The sequence below is a fragment of the Podarcis erhardii genome (assembly GCF_964252035.2).
Source record: "Podarcis erhardii genome assembly, chromosome: 6".
In the NCBI taxonomy this organism is placed as follows: Eukaryota; Metazoa; Chordata; class Lepidosauria; order Squamata; family Lacertidae; genus Podarcis; species Podarcis erhardii.
In genome coordinates, this window is record NC_138510.1 from 6,295,065 (window position 1) to 6,316,493 (window position 21,429).

The following is a 21,429-nucleotide window of genomic DNA, read 5'->3' on the forward strand; positions in this document are numbered from 1 at the left end:
AGGGGGAGGGTGCCAGGCGTGCGTTGCGGTGCAGAGCGGAGAGAGAGCGAGGGAGGGACTATCTGGGGGAGGGACAGTGCAGCGGCCGCCCAGCGCAGCGCTGAGCGCGGGAGAGAACCACACCCGACCAGCCCAGGCAGCAGCAAGAAGAAGCTGGCAGCAGTGGCAGGTTAGGGGTTAGGGGCGCAAATTGCCCCGGGTTAGGGGGCGCAAATTACTTGCCTTGCCCTGGGTGCTGACAACCCACGCTACGCCGCTGGTCAGCGTTTATACTACATTTTTAAAGATTTGCCTTGAGACAGACTTTAAACCTCTTTTCTTGACCACCAGCATTACGCTTTCCTTATCTTAAAGACGCCACCGACTCTGCTGGCCTTCATTCCTAAGGAAACCAAGTGCTGAAACCCCTGGAATCTCTCGCTGCTTGGAGATTGGGGTGGCACGTAACAGTATCTTCGATGCACGCCGCCTGTGTCTGAGCAGGGATGCTGAGGCAGAATAAAAAGGCAAACTGTTCCCTGACGGCAGGAGCGAGAGAGTCTCCACCATCACATTCTTGGAGCATTCGAGCTGAGCTTTTGCGGACCTTGGGGAAATCAGAGCAAACAGCTGCCTCCCACATGGAGGCGTTGGCAGTCATGAGCCGTTCCCCTTGCCCTTTCTCACCGCCGCACTCCAGGACTGGTGCGAGGGCACACAGGGAGCCCCCTCCAGATCGGCACTTGCCTCTTCCCTTGTCATGTCGACCCACATGGACTACAACTCCTGCCCTAGAGATTGCCCCACCATGGATAGCCTGGAAAGGCAACTGATTTGCCCCATCTGTTTGGAGATGTTTACCAAGCCGGTGGTCATCCTGCCCTGCCAGCACAACCTGTGCAGGAAATGTGCCAATGACATCTTTCAGGTGAGCCGTGAACATGCCTGGGTTTGCAGCTTGGCTTGGTTTTCATTTTGGGTCTAAGCGCATAAGTGTTCAAAGAGAGAAGGTGGCACCAGGGATATGGAATTGCTAGCAAAATGCCCGTCGTCATTGCAGGTGGCGTGAGCTTTGGGGAAGGGCCTGTGTCTCGCAAGATCACAGGGGGAATCTGCGTGGACTGACGGACACATGCTATAAGCGACCCCTGTATGGTGGCGAGGGGGCACTCCTGGCTCCCTGTTTGGATTTTTAAAAAAATAATTACAAGAGGGCTTGGGAAGCTTTTGCAGACTGGGGGCTGTTTTTCCTCCTGGGGGGGCCGCAGGCAAGACACAGAGGGCAAAGGTGGGCAGAACAAATAATGCCCATTTTACCTTTGTTAGTTACTTTTACCTGCACATCCCTGTATCCTACAGCAAGACAAGTAACAGGTAACATCGGAGGACAAGGACACATTGAGCGCAGGCAAAAACACTCAAGGAGGGTGTCAAAATGTTGAGGGGTGTGGCCTGGGAGTAATGGGCGTGGCCTGTGGAAGAAGGGGTGTGGCCTAGGGAGAGCTCGGGGTCCCAGGAATAATAATAATAATAATAATAATAATAATAATAATAATATCTTCCAACAAAGATTAAAAAACATTAAAATATCACACATTAAAAACTTCCCTGAACAGGGCTGCCTCCAGATGTCTTCTAAATGTTAGGTAGGTGTTTATTGCCTTGACATCTGCTGGAAGGGTGTTCCACAGGGCGGGCGCCACTACCGAGAAGGCCCTCTGCCTGGTTCCCTGTAGCTTTGCTTCTTGCAATGAGGGAACCGCCAGAAGGCCCTCGGCGCTGGACCTCAGTGTCCGGGCTGAACGATGGGGGTGGAGATGGTAGTGAGGTCTGGAGGGCTGCATTTGGCCCCCACCCCTGAGGTTCCCCACCCCTGTGCTATAAGATGGCTAAGTACATGGTAACTATTTATAGAACGGAATGCTTTGCAAAAAGCAGAGAGGGAGAAATACTCATCCACAGCTATTAGAACTGGTGGGGTCAGCTGATGAAACTGAATGTACTTCAGCTACAGTACCTGCTGCCTCATGGGACATCTTCAGGAGAAGAAAAGGCTAAAGAGTAAACCCTGCACAAATCTGGTGTGGAGTCCCTAAGACTGTTGGATGGCACCTTGTACACCTTCTGGCAACTCCTTCAGCCAAGCTGGTGCCAAACGTCTTGCTCTGCTTTCCTTTGGACCCCATCAGTGAGGCTGACAGGGTGGTCTTGTCATCTGGGCAGCGCAAGACCTCCAGCCACACTGCCCAGGCTTGCCCCCCCCCCCGAGGTATCCTTGGTTGCTGCTAATGCACCAAAAACAATGCTGGAGGCAGCAGTTACGAGTTCCCAATCCATTCAGCCACAGCAGGTGCTGTGATTCTCCAGCAGTTGGACTTCACCCCCAGAGGTGCACTCCCTTGTCTCTCGAGATAGACGGATGCCGCCGCCGATGACTTCAGCTGCCATTCTCCACCCAGTGTGTGTGATTTCAGTCATTTGTTTAAAACCAAATGTCAGCGCCAAACACTAGAAAATTCAGTTGCCGATATAAAATATGTACCAAATGGGACAAATCGAGAAACATTTGCTTAAGGTGTGTTTTCATCCTGGTATAATGCAGTGCTAGCAGTGCGCAACTGCCGCAGGCCCTGTAGCAGCAAAGAGCGCATGATTGTTTGAACTGGCCCAAAATCAAAAATAAGAACCGCTCTTTTATCAGAAGGGGATTCCCCAAGGAATCTTTCCTCCTTGGAACTTTATAGAGAGTGATGCAAAGCGTAAGGACCTGCGGGTTGCATCCAACTAAATTATACCCAAGAGCTGAGCCACTGAAATGAGTGTATTTAAGTTACTTCATTCATTCCAGTGGGTCTGAGAATGCTGATTATCACCCTATATCTTCCACTGTGGGCCCATCACTACTGATGGGGATTTTTTGTTGGGTGGGGGAGGGTTGTGAGTGCATTCTGCAACATGTCGCCGACACAAGAATAGCCCATTAGTGGTGGATTTATAATGGACTGTCCACAAATCATTCCGCTTTGCTACTTGTTCTGTGATGCTTGCCCCAAAGTTATTGCATTATTGCCATCTGGAAGGGCACAATGAAAATGTGCCAACCCCTTGCCCCACAAAACACTTGTTTATTTATTCTATTTATATACCCAGGGCAGTGTACAGCATTAAATACATAATTTACATAGCATAATAATAAAAGACAATAAAACCATTGGAGAGAGAGAAAATCATAGTAACAGTCCTGTCCCCCTTTTCAAAAGGCTGCGGATTGCTTAATGGCTGAAGGTCTGGATAAATAGGAATGTTTTTGTCTGGTGCCTAAAGACATTTAATGATGGTGCCAGGCAAGTCTCTCTGGGGAGAGCACTGGACAAGTGGGGAGTCACCACGGAAAAGGCCCGTCCTCGTGTTGTCACCCTCCAAACCACAAGGTCTGGGTCGGCTTGTATGGGAGAGGTGGTCCTTAAGTTATTGAGGTCCTGAGTCGTGTATGGTATAAAGTTATAGGATTGCAGCAGGAGGTTAATGGGGCTTGCACCGACTGGAAAGGAAGTGGCATGTCCCACCTGCAACTTTTGCAAATACAGAGAGTATTGAAAGCAGGATAACTGCCCCGATACCATCATGAATGCACAGCTAAAAGGACATTTGGAGGGGTCCTTTATTTTGGCTGCAGCTACAGGCATTTCTTTGTCATGATATCCTATATCGCAGCTCCAGTCTTCAGGGGAGAGCAAATCTGTTTATGCAGCCCAAACAAGAGCCATGTACAATAGGGAGGTGTGGGTTCATTTGGGGGAACTGGATGCTAGATCAGGTGGGTCATTCTCCTGATCCGGCAGGCTCTTCTGAACTTGCAGTTAAGACTACCCAAAAGAGGAGCAGAAATGACCAAAGGATGAGTTGGGCAAGTAACCTCATCATCATCCCAGGGCCGCTGCTGTTGCCAGGGATGACTCATTCCTGCAACACTCCCCTTGGGCACGTCACATGGGGAGCAACACTGTTCAAGCCAAATAGCAGAGGAGGGGGGTCACCTGTGGCATCTGAGTCAACAGAAGAGGCACAGGACAGGGACGGAGGAAGCCCCTAGGGCACCTGGGGCGAAGTGCCCAGAGGCAGGGCGCTCGGTGCCCATATGGACAGAACGGGGCGCTCGGCGTTCCGTGCCATCCCTATGGGCAGCGCGGCGCACCCCGTCTCTAAGGGCGCTGTGCGCTCCGTGTTGTCCCATGCCATCCCTATGGGTGCTGTTGTGACGTGGGGTTTGTGATTTCAGCTCTCTTGACATAATATGCTGGAGACAGTTCTCTAGTAACACTTCTTTATTAGCGCAACAAGACTGGAACTTGAGGAGGGGAGAGCTACATTTATAGGGACAGGGAACTAGTTAGAAGGGATACATTTTGGAGGGAACAATATCAGGCAATCACAGTCCTGCCTTTTGGAGGCAACCAATAAGACAGAGGATCCAAATACAGCAGCTTAAATGAACCAATAGTAGCTGTACCCTCTGGAACCAAAAGGCAGTTACTTTACCCTAATGCAAATACAGACAATAATAATACAGATATAAAATCCTTTGACTCAATACACAACACCCCTCCCCCCCTAGTGAGCACAGCAGACGTAATCTCTCAGGTACTGTGGGGTCCTACAACTTCTACTTGATCTCCTGACAACAGGTGTTGCCGGTTCTGGATTGGGTGTCACCTGTGGTAGGGGGGCTGCTATAGGGGTTTCATCAGGAACAGATGGAGTCCCAGACATCTCAGGGTCCCCTACCTGTACCTCGTCATCCTGAGGACTAGCAGACCCTGGTTCATTTGCTGAAGCCCCTGGTGATTGCACCCCTGGGCCATTTTCACTCTGGTCTTGTAGCTCTGCGTCGTTAGCCAGGGATGAATTATCAGACTCCTCCCTGCTGAGCGCCCGGCGCCTCAGCTGATCTATATGTCTCTTCCAAACTTGCCCATTTTCCAAGGTCACATAATAGGACACAGGTCCACTAGCCCGGGTGACCACACCAGCCACCCACCGCGAACCTCATGAATAGTTCCTCACCCAGACCAGTTCTTCAGGGGCGAAATACCTTTTGTGTCAGTCTCAGCCTGGGGGTTTGCTCTTGAATTACGGTTTGGCATTTTATCCGGGTGGACATAATCCAGCACTGTTACCAATCTTCTACCCAAGAGCAGCTCAGCTGGCGACTTGCCCGTCGCAGTACACGGCGTCGCATGCTGCAAAAATAACATTCGCGCGATGCGAGCTGACCAGTTACCCTCCATTAAGCGCGCAATGGATTCTTTGGCTGTTCTTACCATGCGCTCCGCCTGCCCATTGGAGGATGGGTGAAAGGGCGCGGATGTGACCCCTCTTATGAAGTTATCAGCCAAGAATGCCCTGAATTCTTGGGATACAAAAGCTGCCCCATTATCTGATACAATGGTCTCAGGTAACCCATGGGTTGCAAACAGCTGCCTCAACAGCTTGATTACGGCAGCTGATGCCATGCTAGGGACCATCGCCACTTCTAACCATTTGGAATATGCATCGACGATAACCAAAAAGACCTTCCCCTGGAATGGCCCAGCAAAATCTAAGTGCAGCCGGCTCCAGGGAGATCTGGACTGCTCCCACCAGTGAACTGGTGCTCTGGCCACTTCTGGCCGCACCTCTTGGCATGCCTTGCATGTTCGTACCCATTGTTCTATGTTCTGGTCCATTCCAGGCCACCACACATAACATTGGGCTAGCGACTTCATCCTGACCATTCCCGGGTGTCCCATGTGAAGCGTCTCAAGAACCCTGTTTCTCAGTGGTGCTGGGATGATCACCCTATCTCCCCACAGGAGACAACCCTTATGCATGGATAACTCGTGCTGCCTTGTCACATAAGGCCTGAATTTGTCTTCATGCGGACCACCTGGCCACCCCCTCCCCACCCAAGTGAGCACACGGGAGAGAACAGCATCTTTCCTCATTTTCTCAGCAATATCAGTAGCCGTTACAGGAGCCCCCGGAAGTGTTTCCAGCATCATTATGTGCTCCGCTGGAGCAGGATCCTCATTGCTCCCGCCAGGAAGGGGCAATCGACTCAGCGCATCAGCGTGGCACAACCGTTTCCCCGGCACATGGGTCAAGGTGTACTGGAACCCGTTCAGGAATATAGACCAACGCAACATTCTGGGGGAGAGAATTTGTGGCGTTTGTTTGTTCGGGTTGAACAACCCCAACAGTGGTTTGTGGTCCGTTTCAATGGAGAAATGACGACCGTACACATAATCATGGAACTTTTTGATTCCTGCCACAATTGCAAGCGCCTCTTGTCAATTTGAGCATAGTTGCGCTCCGTGGGCGACAACGTACGGGAATAGAAAGAGATAGGCTTTTCCGACCCATCCGGTTCCCTATGACTCAGCACCGCCCCCAGGCCGTATTGAGAGGCATCACATGCCAGGACCAGCGGCTTCGATTCATCATAATGAGCAAGGACGCTCTTGCTACTCAGCATTCCTCGCAAGGAGTCAAAAGCCTTCTGCTGCTCCTGCCCCCATCGCCACACATTCTTTTTCTGCAACAGTCTATGTAATGGTTCAGCTACCGAAGCTTTCTGGGGTAAGAACGAATGATAAAAGTTAATAAGTCCCAGGAATGACTGCAACTCCGTCTTGTTCTGTGGTCGTGGTGCCTCGATGATGGCCTTAACCTTAGCATCTGTGGGGTGGATGCCTGATGCATCAATTTTAAACCCCAAGAATTCCACAGTTGGCACCCCAAAACTGCATTTCTCTTTTTTTAGTTGCAACCCCACCTCCTTGAACTTGAGCAACACTGCACGGACACGCGCAACCAGTTCCTGTGGGTCTTTTCCAGCAATCAAAACGTCATCAAAAAATGGCAAGACCCCCGGCAGACCTCTTAACAGGCGTTCCATGAGCCCTTGAAAAATCCCTGGGGCCACACAAACTCCAAATTGTAATCTGTTAACTCTGAACGCCCCTTTATGTGTGACAATAGTCTGTGCTTCCGCTGATTGTGGGGTTACTGGCAGCTGTTGGTAAGCTTGTGCCAGGTCAAGTTTGGCGAACACCTTGCCCCCAGCCAGTTTAGCCAACAGATGTGATACGACTGGAATGGGGTATGAATTTCCCCTGAGTGCCTTATTGATAGTACATTTGTAATCAGCACAGATCCTAACTTCCCCATTTGCTTTAAGGGGTGTGACGATTGGAGTCTCCCACTTAGCGGAGTCCACGGGTGAGAGAACTCCCTGCTTGACCAATTTATCCAGCTCTGCTTCGATCTTGGGTTGCAGTGCAAATGGCACTCGCCTTGGTTTGAGTCGGATTGGGGCCACCCCAGGGTCCAATTCGAAGTCAACAGGGGGCCCTTTATAACAACCCAGTTTTCCATTAAAGAGACCAGCAAATTCTTTGTATAATGCCTCGCTCATCTCGGGGCAGGTTTGGATTGAATTAAGCCCTGATATACTCAGTCCCAGGGCAGGAAACCAGTCAGTGCCCAAGAGACTGGGGCGACTGCCCTTCGCAATCACCAGTTTGAGTACCGCCTGTTTGTCCCGGAACTGTACTCTCACGGCACACATTCCCATGACATGGATGCGGCCCGCTGAGTATGACTGCAAAGTTGCCGGGAAGGGCTCCAGAGGGGGCAACTTACCCCTGGGGAAGAATGTCCTCGCGGTCTGGTCCGACACGATAGTGAATTCAGATCCGGAGTCCACCTCCATGTCGCACAGCTGACCCTCAATCTTCACCTTGACGTGTGCCTTGCCTTGCGCTGGAAACTGCACGACCCTCCCGTTGATCTCCGTTACGTAGTTGCAGTCCTTTAGAACATGGTTTGCTGTGGCCGATCTGCGATGCTCCAGTCTAGGTGCTCCTGTCGCTCCCAACGCCGCCGATCTACAGACCCTGGTGATGTGACCTGTCTTTCCGCACGTCCGGCACATAGCATCCCGGAAACGACAACTCTTCCGCTCATGGTTTCCGCCACAACCAGGGCACCTGCCTCGGTGATCTTTGTGCACTGTGCAGGCCTGACGCACTGACTCGACCCCACGAACTGGGCTCTGGCTCGGAGTAGCCTCTAGCTCGTCCATGGCATGCGCAACTTCTATCTGTGGCTTAGGGGCCCTGCGACTGGCATCAAGCTCCTCTCTTTCATAATTCTCCGTGGTGGTGGCCTCCTTCAAGGCTGAAGCAAGGGTAACCTCTTCTTTAGCCACGATGCGTCTTCTGGCTTTCTTGCTGCTCAGACCACCGACAACCCGATCCAGGAGAGTCTCTTCCAGATCTTGGAAGTTGCAGTGCTGAGCGAGCTTCCGCAGTTCAGCTAGAAATGCAGATACAGACTCCCCAGCACGCTGCTGCCTCTTATGAAACTCCATCCGCCGGGCCATCTTGGTCTCAGTAGGCGCTAAATGGCTTGTTAGGCAGGCAAGAATATCTTTGAGAGATGTCTCACTTAGCTTCGCTGGGGCAAGCAATGCCTTGGCCAGCTTGAAGGTCTCAGGGCCACAGTAGCTCAGGAATGTGGCCCTTCTTTTGCTGGCATCGGTGATCCCTTGAGCCACTGCGAAGAACTCGAAGCGTTCGACGTAGTCTTCCCACGTGTGGGGCTCTGATGGCTGGAAGGGCTCCAATACCCTTGGACTCTCCATTGTCCTGTGGGCAGGGTCGTCTTCTCAGCTGGCCAGTGAGTCTTGTTCTTAGCTACAATCCGGACTCTGAGGCAGGGCTGCGTTTAACCGCTCCTCAGCATTCCGGATCCCATCCTCGTCGCCAGTTGTTGTGATGTGGGGTTTGTGATTTCAGCTCTCTTGACATAATATGCTGGAGACAGTTCTCTAGTACACTTCTTTATTAACGCAACAAGACTGGAACTTGAGGAGGGGAGAGCTACATTTATAGGGACAGGGAACTAGCTAGAAAGGATACATTTTGGAGGGAACAATATCAGGCAATCACAGTCCTGCCTTTTGGAGGCAACCAATAAGACAGAGGATCCAAATACAGCAGCTTAAATGAACCAATAGTAGCTGTACCCTCTGGAACCAAAAGGCAGTTACTTTACCCTAATGCAAATACAGACAATAATAATACAGATATAAAATCCTTTGACTCAATACACAACAGGTGCCACATGCCACGGGGCATGCGGTGCCCATAGGGATGAGACGTGGCACTGGTGCACAGCACCCATACGGGATGGGGTGCGCAGCAGGGCCTCAGAGAGCCAGTGTGGTGTAGTGGTTAAGGGGGTGGACTCGTAATCTGGTGAACCGGGTTCGCTTCCCCGCTCCTCCACATGCAGCTGCTGGGTGACCTTGGGCTAGTCTCTCAGCCCCACTCACCTCACAGAGTGTTTGTTGTGGGGGAGGAAGGGGAAGGAGATTGTGAGCTGTTTTGAGACTCCTTTGGGTAGTGATAAAGCAGGATATCAAATCCAAACTACTACTACTATTACTCTTCTTCTTCTTCTTCTTCTTCTTCTTCTTCTTCTTCTTCTTCTTCTTCTTCTTCTTCTTCGCAGCCGCCCTACAGCTGGGGGTGGGGAGGCAGTGGGCGGACAGCGCGGGGCCTGCGGAAGCTGAGACGTGTGGCTCATGTGCCCTGCAGGCCCCACTGTGACGAATGCCACCCGCCATTTTGTCAGCCCCATCAGGGTGACACTCGGGGCGGACCGCACCCCCCTTCATACGTCCCTTGCACAGGATAAAGGTAAAGAGACCCCTGACTGTTAGGTCCAGTCGTGACTGACTCTGGGGTTGCGGCGCTCATCTCACTTTATTGGCCGAAGGAGCCAGCGTACAGCTTCCGGGTCATGTGGCCAGCATGACTAAGCTGCTTCTGGCGAACCAGAGCAGCGCACGGAAACGCAGTTTACCTTCCCACCGGAGCGGTACCTATTTATCTACTTGCAGTTTGACGTGCTTTCGAACTGCTAGGTTGGCAGGAGCAGGGACCGAGCAACAGGAGCTCACCCCGTTGCAGGGATTTGAACCACCGACCTTCTGATCGGCAAGTCCTAGGCTCTATGGTTTAACCCACAGTCCCACCCGCGTCCCTCTTGCACAGGATACTGTGCCCTAAATGGGGAGGTGCCTCCAAACTCTCTGCAATGGACAGCAGTGTTCTCGTACTGAGATGCCAGCGCCCCAGCCCTGCTGGTACGCAATGGACAGATCGACCAGGAACCCCATGCACCATCTCTCTGTTCTGTTCAGGGATTGCCAGCTCAGAAGTGGCCCTTATCCTTCTTCTGACCCTGCAGCTGTTGTGGGACTGGGTGCAAACATAGTGTGGTACTAATCCAAACTGAGCACGTGCAGATTCATCATCATCATCATCATTATTCCATTAAGAGGAAAGCATGAGGAAAAACCCAGTGCTTAGAGGTAATGATATTGAAAAGAATGATTGCTGACCTATAGTAATCACATTGCCTGGAATCAATCCAGGGCGCTTGGACAGTAGCCGAGTTTAAACAATGCTGCTGTCAGTATAAAAAATGCTTTGCCTTTAAGGCTTCAACTAAATGGTTTGCTTATGAAGCACAGAATTGTAGGGTTGGAAAGAGACTGTAAGAGCTATCTAGTCCAACCCCCTGCAATGCAGGAATCGCAGCTACAACATGCTGCGCTGAGGGTGCATTTCAGGGGGAGATAATAATAATAATAATAATAATAATAATAATAATAATAATAATAATAGAATTATTTATACCCCGCCCGTCTGGCTGGGTTTCCCCAGCCACTCTGGGCGGCTTCCAACACAATATTAAAATACAGTAATGCATCAAACATTAAAAGCTTCCCTAAACAGGGCTGCCTTCAGATGTCTTCTAAAAGTCTGGTAGTTGTTTTTCTCTTTGACATCTGGTGGGAGGGCGTTCCACAGGGAAGGCGCCACCACCAAGAAGGCCCTCTGCCTGGTTCCCTGTAACTTGGCTTCTCGCAGTGAGGGAACCACCAGAAGGCCCTCGGCGCTGGACTTCAGTGTCTGGGCAGAATGATGGGGGTGGAGACGCTCCTTCAGGTATACTGGACCGAGGCTGTTTAGGGCTTTAAAGGTCAGCACCAACACTTTGAATTGTGCTCGGAAGCATACTGGAAGCCACTGTAGGCCTTTCAAGATTGGTGTTATGTGGTCTCGGCGGCCGCTCCCAGTCACCACTCTAGCTGCCGCATTCTGGATTAGTTGTTACCTTCAAAGGTAGCCCCACGTAGAGCGCATTGCAGTAATCCAAGCGGGAGATAACAGGAGCATGCACCACTCTGATGAGACAGTCCGCGGGCAGGTAGGGTCTCATCCCGCGTACCAGATGGAGCTGGTAAACAGCTGCCCTGGACACAGAATTGACCTGTGCCTCCATGGACAGCTGTGAGTCCAAAATGACTCCCAGGCTCCACACCTGGTCCTTCAGGGGCACAGTTACCCCATTCAGGACCAGATCAGCGTTTGCCAACACTTCAGCAAGCCCAAGAGGCTCAGTGGTTTAGACCACAGCGCCACCCATGTCCCTGACAATGGAGCCTTTGGATCCATTGGGTGGAGAACAGAAAGGGTCTCTTTGTGTAAAAACTAGCCTACTGTACAAAGGTAAAATGTATAATAATAATAAATAATAATAATAATAAATTTTATTTATATCCCGCCCTCCCCAGCCGAAGCCGGGCTCAGGGCGGCTAACAACACTATCTTACTCTGCTCATTTTGGCTTTGACCCCGCTCAAAGCATCTGGCATGTGCCCGCTCCCCAAAAAACCTGCCTAAAAGGGAATGCAACCCCCAGGCTGAAGAAGGTCCCCACCCCTGATCTAGGCCAGTGTTCTCTACTCTGGCTCGTAGTAACCATTTGGGGCATCCATTAGGTTCCTAAGTTGGGTGGTGGGGTTACAGGGGGCTGCCTCTAGAGGTCTTTGAAAAGCTGGTATCGAGTCCACCCATTTTGTTGTATTAATTTAGCCGAATAGCTATAAGGGAAATTTGAACGAATGTGCAATTAATCATTATTGCTTTTGAATGTTATTGTGCTGTTATCTTCCTTAGTTGGTTGTGCAAATCGCTATTCTGAATAACGCTTTTTATAGGGTAGGGCCGTACGACAAGGCTGTATATTGTCTCCCTGCTTATTTAACTTATATGCAGAATTCATCATGCGAAAGGCTGGGCTGGATGATTCCCAAGCCGGAATTAAGATCGCCAGAAGAAATATCAACAACCTCAGATATGCAGATAATAATAATAATAATAATAATAATAATAATAATAATAATAATAATAAATTTTATTTATATCCCGCCCTCCCCAGCCGAAGCCGGGCTCAGGGCGGCTAACAACAATCAAGATGACACAACCTTGATGGCAGAAAGTGAGGAGGAATTAAAGAACCTTTTAATGAGGGTGAAAGAGGAGAGCGCAAAATATGGTCTGAAGCTCAACATCAAAAAAACGAAGATCATGGCCACTGGGCCCATCACCTCCTGGCAAATAGAAGGGGAAGAAATTGAGGCAGTGAGAGATTTTACTTTTTTGGGCTCCATGATCACTGCAGATGGTGACAACAGCAACTATAGGGTAGGGCTACCAGCGCTGGGGACGAGTTTGTGGAAATAAGGGGGCAGTGGCTCCCCCAAATTTGGGAACCCACTGGGCTAGGGTCTCAGGCGTCTTTTCCTCGCCATCTGATCCTTTTAACCAGAGATGTCCTAAGTCGGACCTGCGATGGTCCGCATGCAAAGTGCCTGCTCTGCAGAACTGAGCTGCGATTCCTTCCCAGAGAGCAATTAGCTATTAGCTGAAGCAATTAGCATTTCTCCTCTGCCTGCAGGTGTTTAACACTGTTGCTGTGTGCATTGTTGTTATTTGTTAGCTGGCTCCTTGAGTTCTTCTTACGCTGCTTTAGGTGTGGTGTCATGCTATTTGCTCTGTGATTTCTGTGGCACTGGTATGATTATTATAATTAATCATTTTAGGTGGGGTTTTTGTTAGCCTCCGCTGGAGAGAGAAAGCAGGTTGGAAATCTTAGCATCAGTCAACAAAAACAAACTCTTGAGCTTGAAGGCATGGCTCTATCTAGCTCTGCACTTGCTGCGGCCTTCTCCAAGCCAAAGGCATCCTGATGTCTGGGACTACAATTCCCATCAGCCCAAGCTGGCTGGGGCAGATGGGAGATGTAGTCCTGCACATCTAGATGGCCCCAGGTTGGCAAAGACTAGTCTTTGTTGTTGTTGTTTAGTTGTTTAGTCGTGTCCAACTCTTCGTGACCCCCTGGACCAGAGCACGCCAGGCACTCCTGTCTTCCACTGCCTCCCGTAGTTTGATCAAACTCATGTTGGTAGGTTTGAGAACACTGTCCAACCATCTCGTCCTCTGTCGTCCCCTTCTCCTTGTGCCCTCCATCTTTCCCAACATCAGGGTCTTTTCCAGGGAGTCTTCTCTTCTCATGAGGTGGCCGAAGTATTGGAGCCTCAGCTTCAGGATCTGTCCTTCCAGTGAGCACTCAAGACTGATTTCCTTCAGAATGGAGAGGTTTGATCTTCTTGCAGTCCATGGGACTCTCAAGACTAGTGTACTGTGATTTAATTTCAGGGGGGCTGAAGCATTTGGGTGGGAAGATACCAAATCCTGACATTTCCCCCAAGACATTTGCTTGCTTTGCAGGGCTTAGATTCCTTCCTCAGGCTACGTCCAGACAGATTTGGATAACTAGGGGATTGCGACTGTTCTAATTTCCAGCTCCTTCCGTTCTCCTGAGAGATGCCTGACACCTGCCTTCACACGATTAAATGTCTTGCGTTTTGCTCTTGGCTTCTGGCCTTTGGTTTCTTGTAAAAATATCATCAGTCCTTCTTGAGCAGCCCACGTAACTTGTCTGCTTCCTGGCAGCCTCTCTGGAGGTTTCCACGATGACTTTCATTATAACACCTGTTCTGAGCCGAAGTTGTGATATATTTCAATAGCTGTGTTTTTGAAGACTCACTGGGACAATTTAGTCACATTTTATGAAGCTCAACATGGCCTCAGTCAGAATAAAGGCAACTCTGAATATAATAATAATAATAATAATAATAATAATAATAATAATAATAATAATAATTTGTACTCCGCCCATCTGTCTCGGTTTCCCCAGCCACTCTGGGCGGCTTCCAACAAACATTAAAAATACATTAAAATGTCACACATTAAAAACTTCCCTGAACAGGGCTGCCTTAAGATGTCTTCTAAATGTCAGATAGTTGCTTATCTCTTTGACATCTGATGGGAGGGTTCCACAGGGAGGGCACCACCACCGAGAAGGCCCTCTGCCTGGTTCCCTGTAGCTTTGCTTCTCGCAGGGAGGGAACCACCAGAAGAAGGCCCTTGGCGCTGGATCTCAGTGTCCGGGCAGAACGATGGGGATGGAGACGCTGCTTCAGGTATACTGGACCGAGGCCATTTAGGGCTTTAAAGGTCAACACCAACACTTTGAATTGTGCTTGGAAACGTACTGGGAGCCAAAGCAGTGCCTTATTATTGTTCTAGAATGATTAGAGATGAATTTAAGGATCGGTCCAAATACAAAAATGTCCCTTGTAAACTCCGGATCATTTATATTTCACTTTCTCAACCCTCCCCGTTGCCTGAGAGGGACATCATGCCTGGATTACCCGAATGTTTTAAAACTGCGATTGACAACATATATATAGTTATGAGTTTTTTTGTGGAGGAAGTGGGCTGTATGCTGGGCTGGGACCCTTCTAACGCCTGGATCCAGCAAGTGTTAAAATAGAAGCAAGGATTCAAATTCCTGGTGACGTGATAGCTTAGTGAATGGGCCATTAAAGAAACAAAGGTAGTGGATCTGTGTCAGATGAGAAATGGGTAGGCACCCCTCCCTCAAACGGCTGATAGTTAGACAGACACAGGCCAGAGTGGAGAGAGGAGTGATGCCAGCTAGATGCTAGGAGTGGAAAAGCAGCAGGTTGAGAAGCTAGAGAGATATCTCTGCCTGATTTCTGTTTGAATACAGTCGTACCTTGGTTCTCGAACGGAATCTGTTCCGGAAGTTCGTTCGACTTCCAAAAATGTTCAAAAACCAAGGCGTGGCTTCCAATTGGCTGCAGGAGCTTCCTGCACTCATTCGGAAGCCGCAGAAGCCATGTCGGGTGTTCGGCTTCCAAAAAACGTTTGCAAACCGGAACACTCACTGCCGGGTTTGCGGCGTTCGGGAGCCAAAACATTCGAGTCACAAGGCATTCAAGAACCAAGGTACGACTGTACAAGGCTGCATCTATGGGGGGAAAGCAACACCCTTTTGGGGGTGTTAATGCTGTGAACCCCTCCATCACAGGCTCAGGCTGTATATAGGTGGAAATAAACCAAATAATAATAATAATAAACCAGCATGGGTGGGGCTGTGGTCCAAACCACAGAGCCTAGGACTTGCCGATCAGGAGGTCAGCGGTTCGAATCCCTGTGACAGGGTGAGCTCCCGTTGCTCAGTCCCTGCTCCTGCCAACCTAGCAGTTCGAAAGCACGTCAAAGTGCAAGTAGACAAATAGGTACCGCTCTGGCGGGAAGGTAAGCGGCATTTTCGTGTGCTGCTCTAGTTCTTAGTCATGCTGGCCACATGACCCGGAAGCTGTACGCTGGCTCCCTCGGCCAATAAAGCGAGATGAGCGCTGCAACCCCAGAGTCGGTCAAGACTGGACCTAATGGCTAGGGGTCCCTTTACCTTAAACCAAATATCATAAAGACACCACATTCTCTGATATGCTTCGTTTCCAAAAGGAAACAGGAATGCTAGGTAAGCGCCTGGAATCGTGCAATAATACACACACACACACACACACACACACACGGGTTTGGGAGATGTCCCTGCCTCCAAAACATCTCTTTTGTGTGTTTCAGTCTCGAGGAACGACCTTGGGCTCCGCAGGGAGGTTTCGCTGCCCGTCTTGCCGCCATGAAGTGGTCCTTGACAGACATGGCATCTACGGACTGCAAAGGAACCTTCTGGTTGAAAACATCATTGATATTTATAAGCAAGCATCAGCCAGGGGGCCAGAGAGGTATGTGATACCCAACAGTCATTGTGTATGTTTGTGGGTGGGTGCACACCCCAAAATGTGGGCAAATGTGGACTTGTAAAAGTATAAAAGCGTATTGGGAAATGATGCATAATGAATTGAAAACGGTGTTTAAAAGTACTTTACCAAAAAAACAAGAGTCCTTGGGGATAATTTAGACTGAAATTCCCAGGTGTCAAAAACAATTACTTGTGTATGCTACAACTGTGGTCTGTGATTTGTTAGCCCCAAAATGGAAAACGAGCAAAGTCCCAACCAAAGAAGAATGGCAACTTAAGTTGACAAAATATGCACAACTTGCAGACTTAACATATAGAGTAAGAGAACAAGAAGAACACACGTTTAGAGAAGATTGGAAAACGTTTATTGAATGTATGGGAAATAATTGTGTACAGCTGAAAACGTTGGCAGAATGAAGATAAATTCAACAAGTATAAACAAGTATCGATGGATGTAATAATGGGATGCTAATTGGTATGGTTTTTATAAAATATGCAGGAATTTAGGATATGTAAAATGAACCATGGAAAGAGGAGAAGGGAAGTCATTGATATGTTAAAGATTTAAAGTGCGTGTTTTAAATTGTAAAACAGAAAATTTAACTATATATATGTCAGAGATAACGATCTCTGAGCTTGATCGATGGAGCCGTGTACTCAGACAGCTTTACGATCCCAATCAGTCATTTGCAGCGTCCGGCACGCTTCCTTCTAGCTGCGCACCAAAGTCTGCTGTCTCTTTGGCCACGGCTTAGCAGAGTAGCACACAGCGGTGTAAAACAGTCTTTTTCTCCCTTGCTCCATGCAAGCATACACAGACAGATCCGTCTATTTACAGCTTTTATTCAAACATTTGTCCATCACTGCTTGCAGCCATGTTAAAACATGTCCGTCTCTCTCAAGACACACAGAGAGAACAACAACAGTACAGTCTCCTCCCAGACTCCTCCCAGCTTCTACAGCTGACGTCAGAAAGCTGACGCACAGCTCAGAACACTTAACCAGTTAAGTTCTGAACTCCCACACACCCCCTTGCGTTGCTTTCTGACAAAACCTGTGTAACATCTTCAGCAACACCCTGTGAGATCAATCCCTTCCCCAATGCCTTGCGCCCTACCTTGGCGTACCTGTTGGGCATCTGTGGAATCACCTCACAACTCTCAGAATCGCACTGTGCGAAACTTACCCACGTACCTGTGGCCTGGTACCTCTCAGGTGGAATACCCTTGGTTGTGCGACTGGATCGCCTAGGCACAAACTCTGGTGTTTCCTCTGGCTCACTGTCACCAGCAGGTGTGTCCTCTGCATCACAGGATTCCCCCTCTGACTTAAAGCGTCTTCGAATCCTCTCCATTACACTCACAGGAGAACTAGGCTCACTCTTGGGCTGTCCTTTCCTAACAACTTGTGGAGACGCCCCACCCTGCTCCTGACCCTGGTTAGTGACCTGGTCGTCATCAGCAGACTCAGCCTCTTCTTCCTCCTCACCAGAACTGTCCTCTGGATCAGAGAGACATTCTGAAAGAACATCACGCTGTGCAGAAATCTTTGGCCTTTCATGCTGTTCAAAGAATTCAGCGTGTTTACTGACCAGCACCTTACTCTGATCACCTGACGGATAAGCAAATCTCCATGCACGAGCGTCTGGCTCATACCCACAGAAGATCATTTTCTGGACTTTGGCTCCATCTGGCCCTTGCAAAGCCTTAGGCACAGGGACAACCGCAGGAGATCCAAACTTGCGCAGAAAGTGAACCTGGGGTTTGCGGCCATTTAACAACGAGTACGGTGTGTCGCCTACCAGTGAGTTGTAGACACGATTCCAGGTGAACGACACACAACGGATTCCCTCCAGCCAAAACTTTGGAGGTAACCTGGCTTCTTTCAGCATCACCTGTCCAGCCTTAACCAGAGCTTCACTTCTCAGCTCTGCCACCCCCCTCTTACTGGGTGAAGTAACTGTGTGACGTATCCCTCTTCTGTGAAAGAACTGCTGCAAAGCAGAACCAGTGTACCTAGCATTTCTGTCACTAATGATCGCTTGAACCCTGGTGGAGAACCTTAGCTCCACCCCCTCAATCCAGCTCTTGATCAGCTGTGCTGCATCGTCCCTGGATTTGAGGCCGTGGGTCCAGGTGCTCTGCGAAAAATCATCCAAAAAAGTTAGCAGAAACCTGGCCCCTCCCAGACTTGGTTCCTTGACAGGACCGGCCAAATCTATGTGAACCAGCTCAAAAGGTTTAGTGGTTACCCGTTCCACCTTTGGGTAACTGCACCCCCTCACCTTCGCCTGCTTGCATGTGGCGCAACTAATGGCACGTCCACAATCTCTAATTTTACACCCTCTGGTAACCTCAGGAAGTACTTGCAGTTCTTCTAGAGAACTATGATTGGTCTTCTGATGCCATGCACAAGCACATTGAACATGAGTGGGAACTGTAGCACGCTGCGCCTGTGCTCTCTCAACCTTCCCCTCACCCCCAAGAGACGTTTTAAGAATGAAAAGATCATTCTGCCCCTTCTTAACCGTGGCAAGTAACCTCCCTCCTCTGGAGATTGTGCAGACATCATTTTCAAAACAAACTTTGAACCCCTTACTTAACAAATAAGGCACAGATAACAAACAATGATCCCCCTCTGGGATAACACAAAACTGCAGCGTCTCCTGCAAAACAGAAAGGAAAACGTTAGTGACAGTTTTAATCTGGGTTCTCTGTCCATTTGCGAACATAACAGTTTGTCCGGCCGGAATTGCCGTGCAATTCCCCATCTTGACTGCAGATGTCTCTGGAACCATGTTGCGGTTAGCTGCAGAGTCGATTACAAAAGCCATTTTCAAATTTTCCATTCGGCCGTCTTCGAACAATGCCATACTCGCAGAGACTTGATAAGCCTCTTCCTGTTGTTTACCACGACCACCTGGCTCAGTTCCACGCCTGCCTGTCTTCCCAGGCCTGTTGCCATGGAAACTCGCCTGGTTCCCATGAGAAGTGTCCTTGACAACATCCTGCTGTGCCTGTGTGCTCCGGTGGGGGCAACTGCCATGCAGACGTTGAACTCCAGTGGAAAAACACTGCCCGGGGCTCCTCCCAGCTGGCCTGGCCTTCCTTCTCCTGGAACGGCGCCTCCCACCAGCCTGGCCCCCCCTGAAGCTGCTCTTTGCTTCAGCACCAGTGGAAAGTTTCTTAAACTTGCCTTTGGAACTCTTCGCCCCCCCGATCTGCTCAACAGTGCTCCTTGAGACTGAAGTACCGGGAACTGGGGCCGCAGCCATCTTGGGGCTCTCCATTACTTCTACAGGGCCCTGGCCTCCTGCTGCAGTTTCACACAAACTTCGCAGCACATTCCAGGCAGCCCCTGGTGTCTGTACACCTTCCAAATGAGGCCTCAGTGAAGCATCAACGCATGCTCTGAGCATATTCAGCTCTCTTTGCATTCTCTGCTTGCCATCTCCAGGCACCGCAGATTCACAGCCTGCTTCAGCTGGCTCTGACTGGCTTCCTTCCCAAAGCCCAGTGACCAAGAACCAGCCCCTTATTCTTCTGCTCCAGGTTGCCCAACTTGTTAAAGTGAGCTTTTCCACCGGAATATCTTGGCTCTCTGCCATTTTCTTCCCGTTCTCCCAAGGGGGCCCAAGCTTACTTACGATCAGGTACAGCTTCTCTGCCTCACCCTTCCGTGGAGAAACGATTTTTCAGCTGCCTTTCAGCTTCCAGCTCCAGCCAGCTTTCTGTATCAGAAGCGCTCACTGTCTCTCGGAAGCAGGCAAAAACTCCCTCTGCTTCCCGGCATTAGGCTAGACTCAAGGAATGCAGCTTCCAACCTCCAGCTAGCTTCCGTGCCGACTTCAAAGCGTTCCTGGAGCTCACACCGACTGTTTTACGAGCGTTTACTGACCTTCCCATAACCTGTCAGAGATAACGATCTCTGAGCTTGATCGATGGAGCCGTGTACTCAGACAGCTTTACGATCCCAATCAGTCATTTGCAGCGTCCGGCACGCTTCCTTCTAGCTGCGCACCAAAGTCTGCTGTCTCTTTGGCCACGGCTTAGCAGAGTAGCACACAGCGGTGTAAAACAGTCTTTTTCTCCCTTGCTCCATGCAAGCATACACAGACAGATCCGTCTATTTACAGCTTTTATTCAAACATTTGTCCATCACTGCTTGCAGCCATGTTAAAACATGTCCGTCTCTCTCAAGACACACAGAGAGAACAACAACAGTACAGTCTCCTCCCAGACTCCTCCCAGCTTCTACAGCTGACGTCAGAAAGCTGACGCACAGCTCAGAACACTTAACCAGTTAAGTTCTGAACTCCCACAATATAGTGGGCAAATGTTTCATTCCCCCCCCCCGATATTTCATAGATTCATATAATATATAATTGTAAGGTTTGGAAAGGACCCCAGGGATCTTTTAGTCCAATCCCCTGCAATGCAGGAATCTCAACTAAAGCATCCCTGACAGATGGCTATCCATCCTCTGTTTAAAACATCCCAAGGAAGGACAGTTCACCACCTTCTGAGTCAGTTTGTTCCACTGTCAAACGCCTATTACCATTGGAAAGTTCTTGCTAATGTTTCATCGGAGTCGCCTGTTTTGTTTGAGCATCAGAGAACAAGTTTGCCCCATCTTGTGTGCGGCAGCCTTTGAGATATTTGAAGATGGCAACATGAATTTTTTGAAATGATTGAATTGGCAAAAATGATGGCAACAGTTAGAATGCAATCTAATAAAAATCTCAAACAGGAATGGGAACATGTAGAGGAATACATGACCAAAAGATGCTCCAGCAAGAATTTATTGATATGTAATAGACTGATTTCACAAAGTTAAGCTAAGCAGATATATAAGACTGAATGTTTAATTATTAAGATACAAAATTGCAATCTCAATAATGAAGTTACAAAATAGTTAACAAGGAAGTCACGCACGGGTGAAGGGAAGACACAGGGCAAGAAATAAGAAATGGATAAATGTTGGTAAATAATGAAATGTGGAAATGTGAATTTATGAATATAATGTATATGTATCATTATGTAAAGATTTCATATATGTATTTCAACATTATTAATAATAAATAAATAAATGGAAAACAAACAAACAAACAAACAAACAAACAAACAAACAAACAAACAAACAGATATTTGAAGATGGCTTTCATATCTCCCCTCAGTCTTCTCTTACCCAAACTGAACACACCCAGCTCTTTCAACCACCAGGCACTTAGGTATTTGATTAGACATCTATAGCCAATGATCCTGAGTAGCAGAGACTTGACTGGAGAAAACAGAAGAGCGTGGGAAGAAATTTAGAGAAGGAGAGGGCGGGGGGGAGAGAGAGCACTCAATT

The 21,429-nt window shown here is 49.1% G+C and overlaps 1 protein-coding gene across 1 annotated transcript in view; it reads left to right on the top strand.

Annotated features, from left to right (window-relative positions):
- The first annotated feature begins 484 nt into the window (after positions 1 to 484).
- The window catches only part of LOC309344879 (tripartite motif-containing protein 54-like), a 47,467-nt gene continuing 26,522 nt past the window's right edge, over positions 485 to 21,429 (top strand). The window contains exons 1-2 of the mRNA XM_081867740.1: positions 485 to 907; positions 15,900 to 16,060. Of these exons, the coding sequence (XP_081723866.1) occupies positions 740 to 907; positions 15,900 to 16,060 (329 nt within the window). The 5' untranslated portion in view covers positions 485 to 739. The remainder of the gene's footprint in view (positions 908 to 15,899; positions 16,061 to 21,429) is intronic.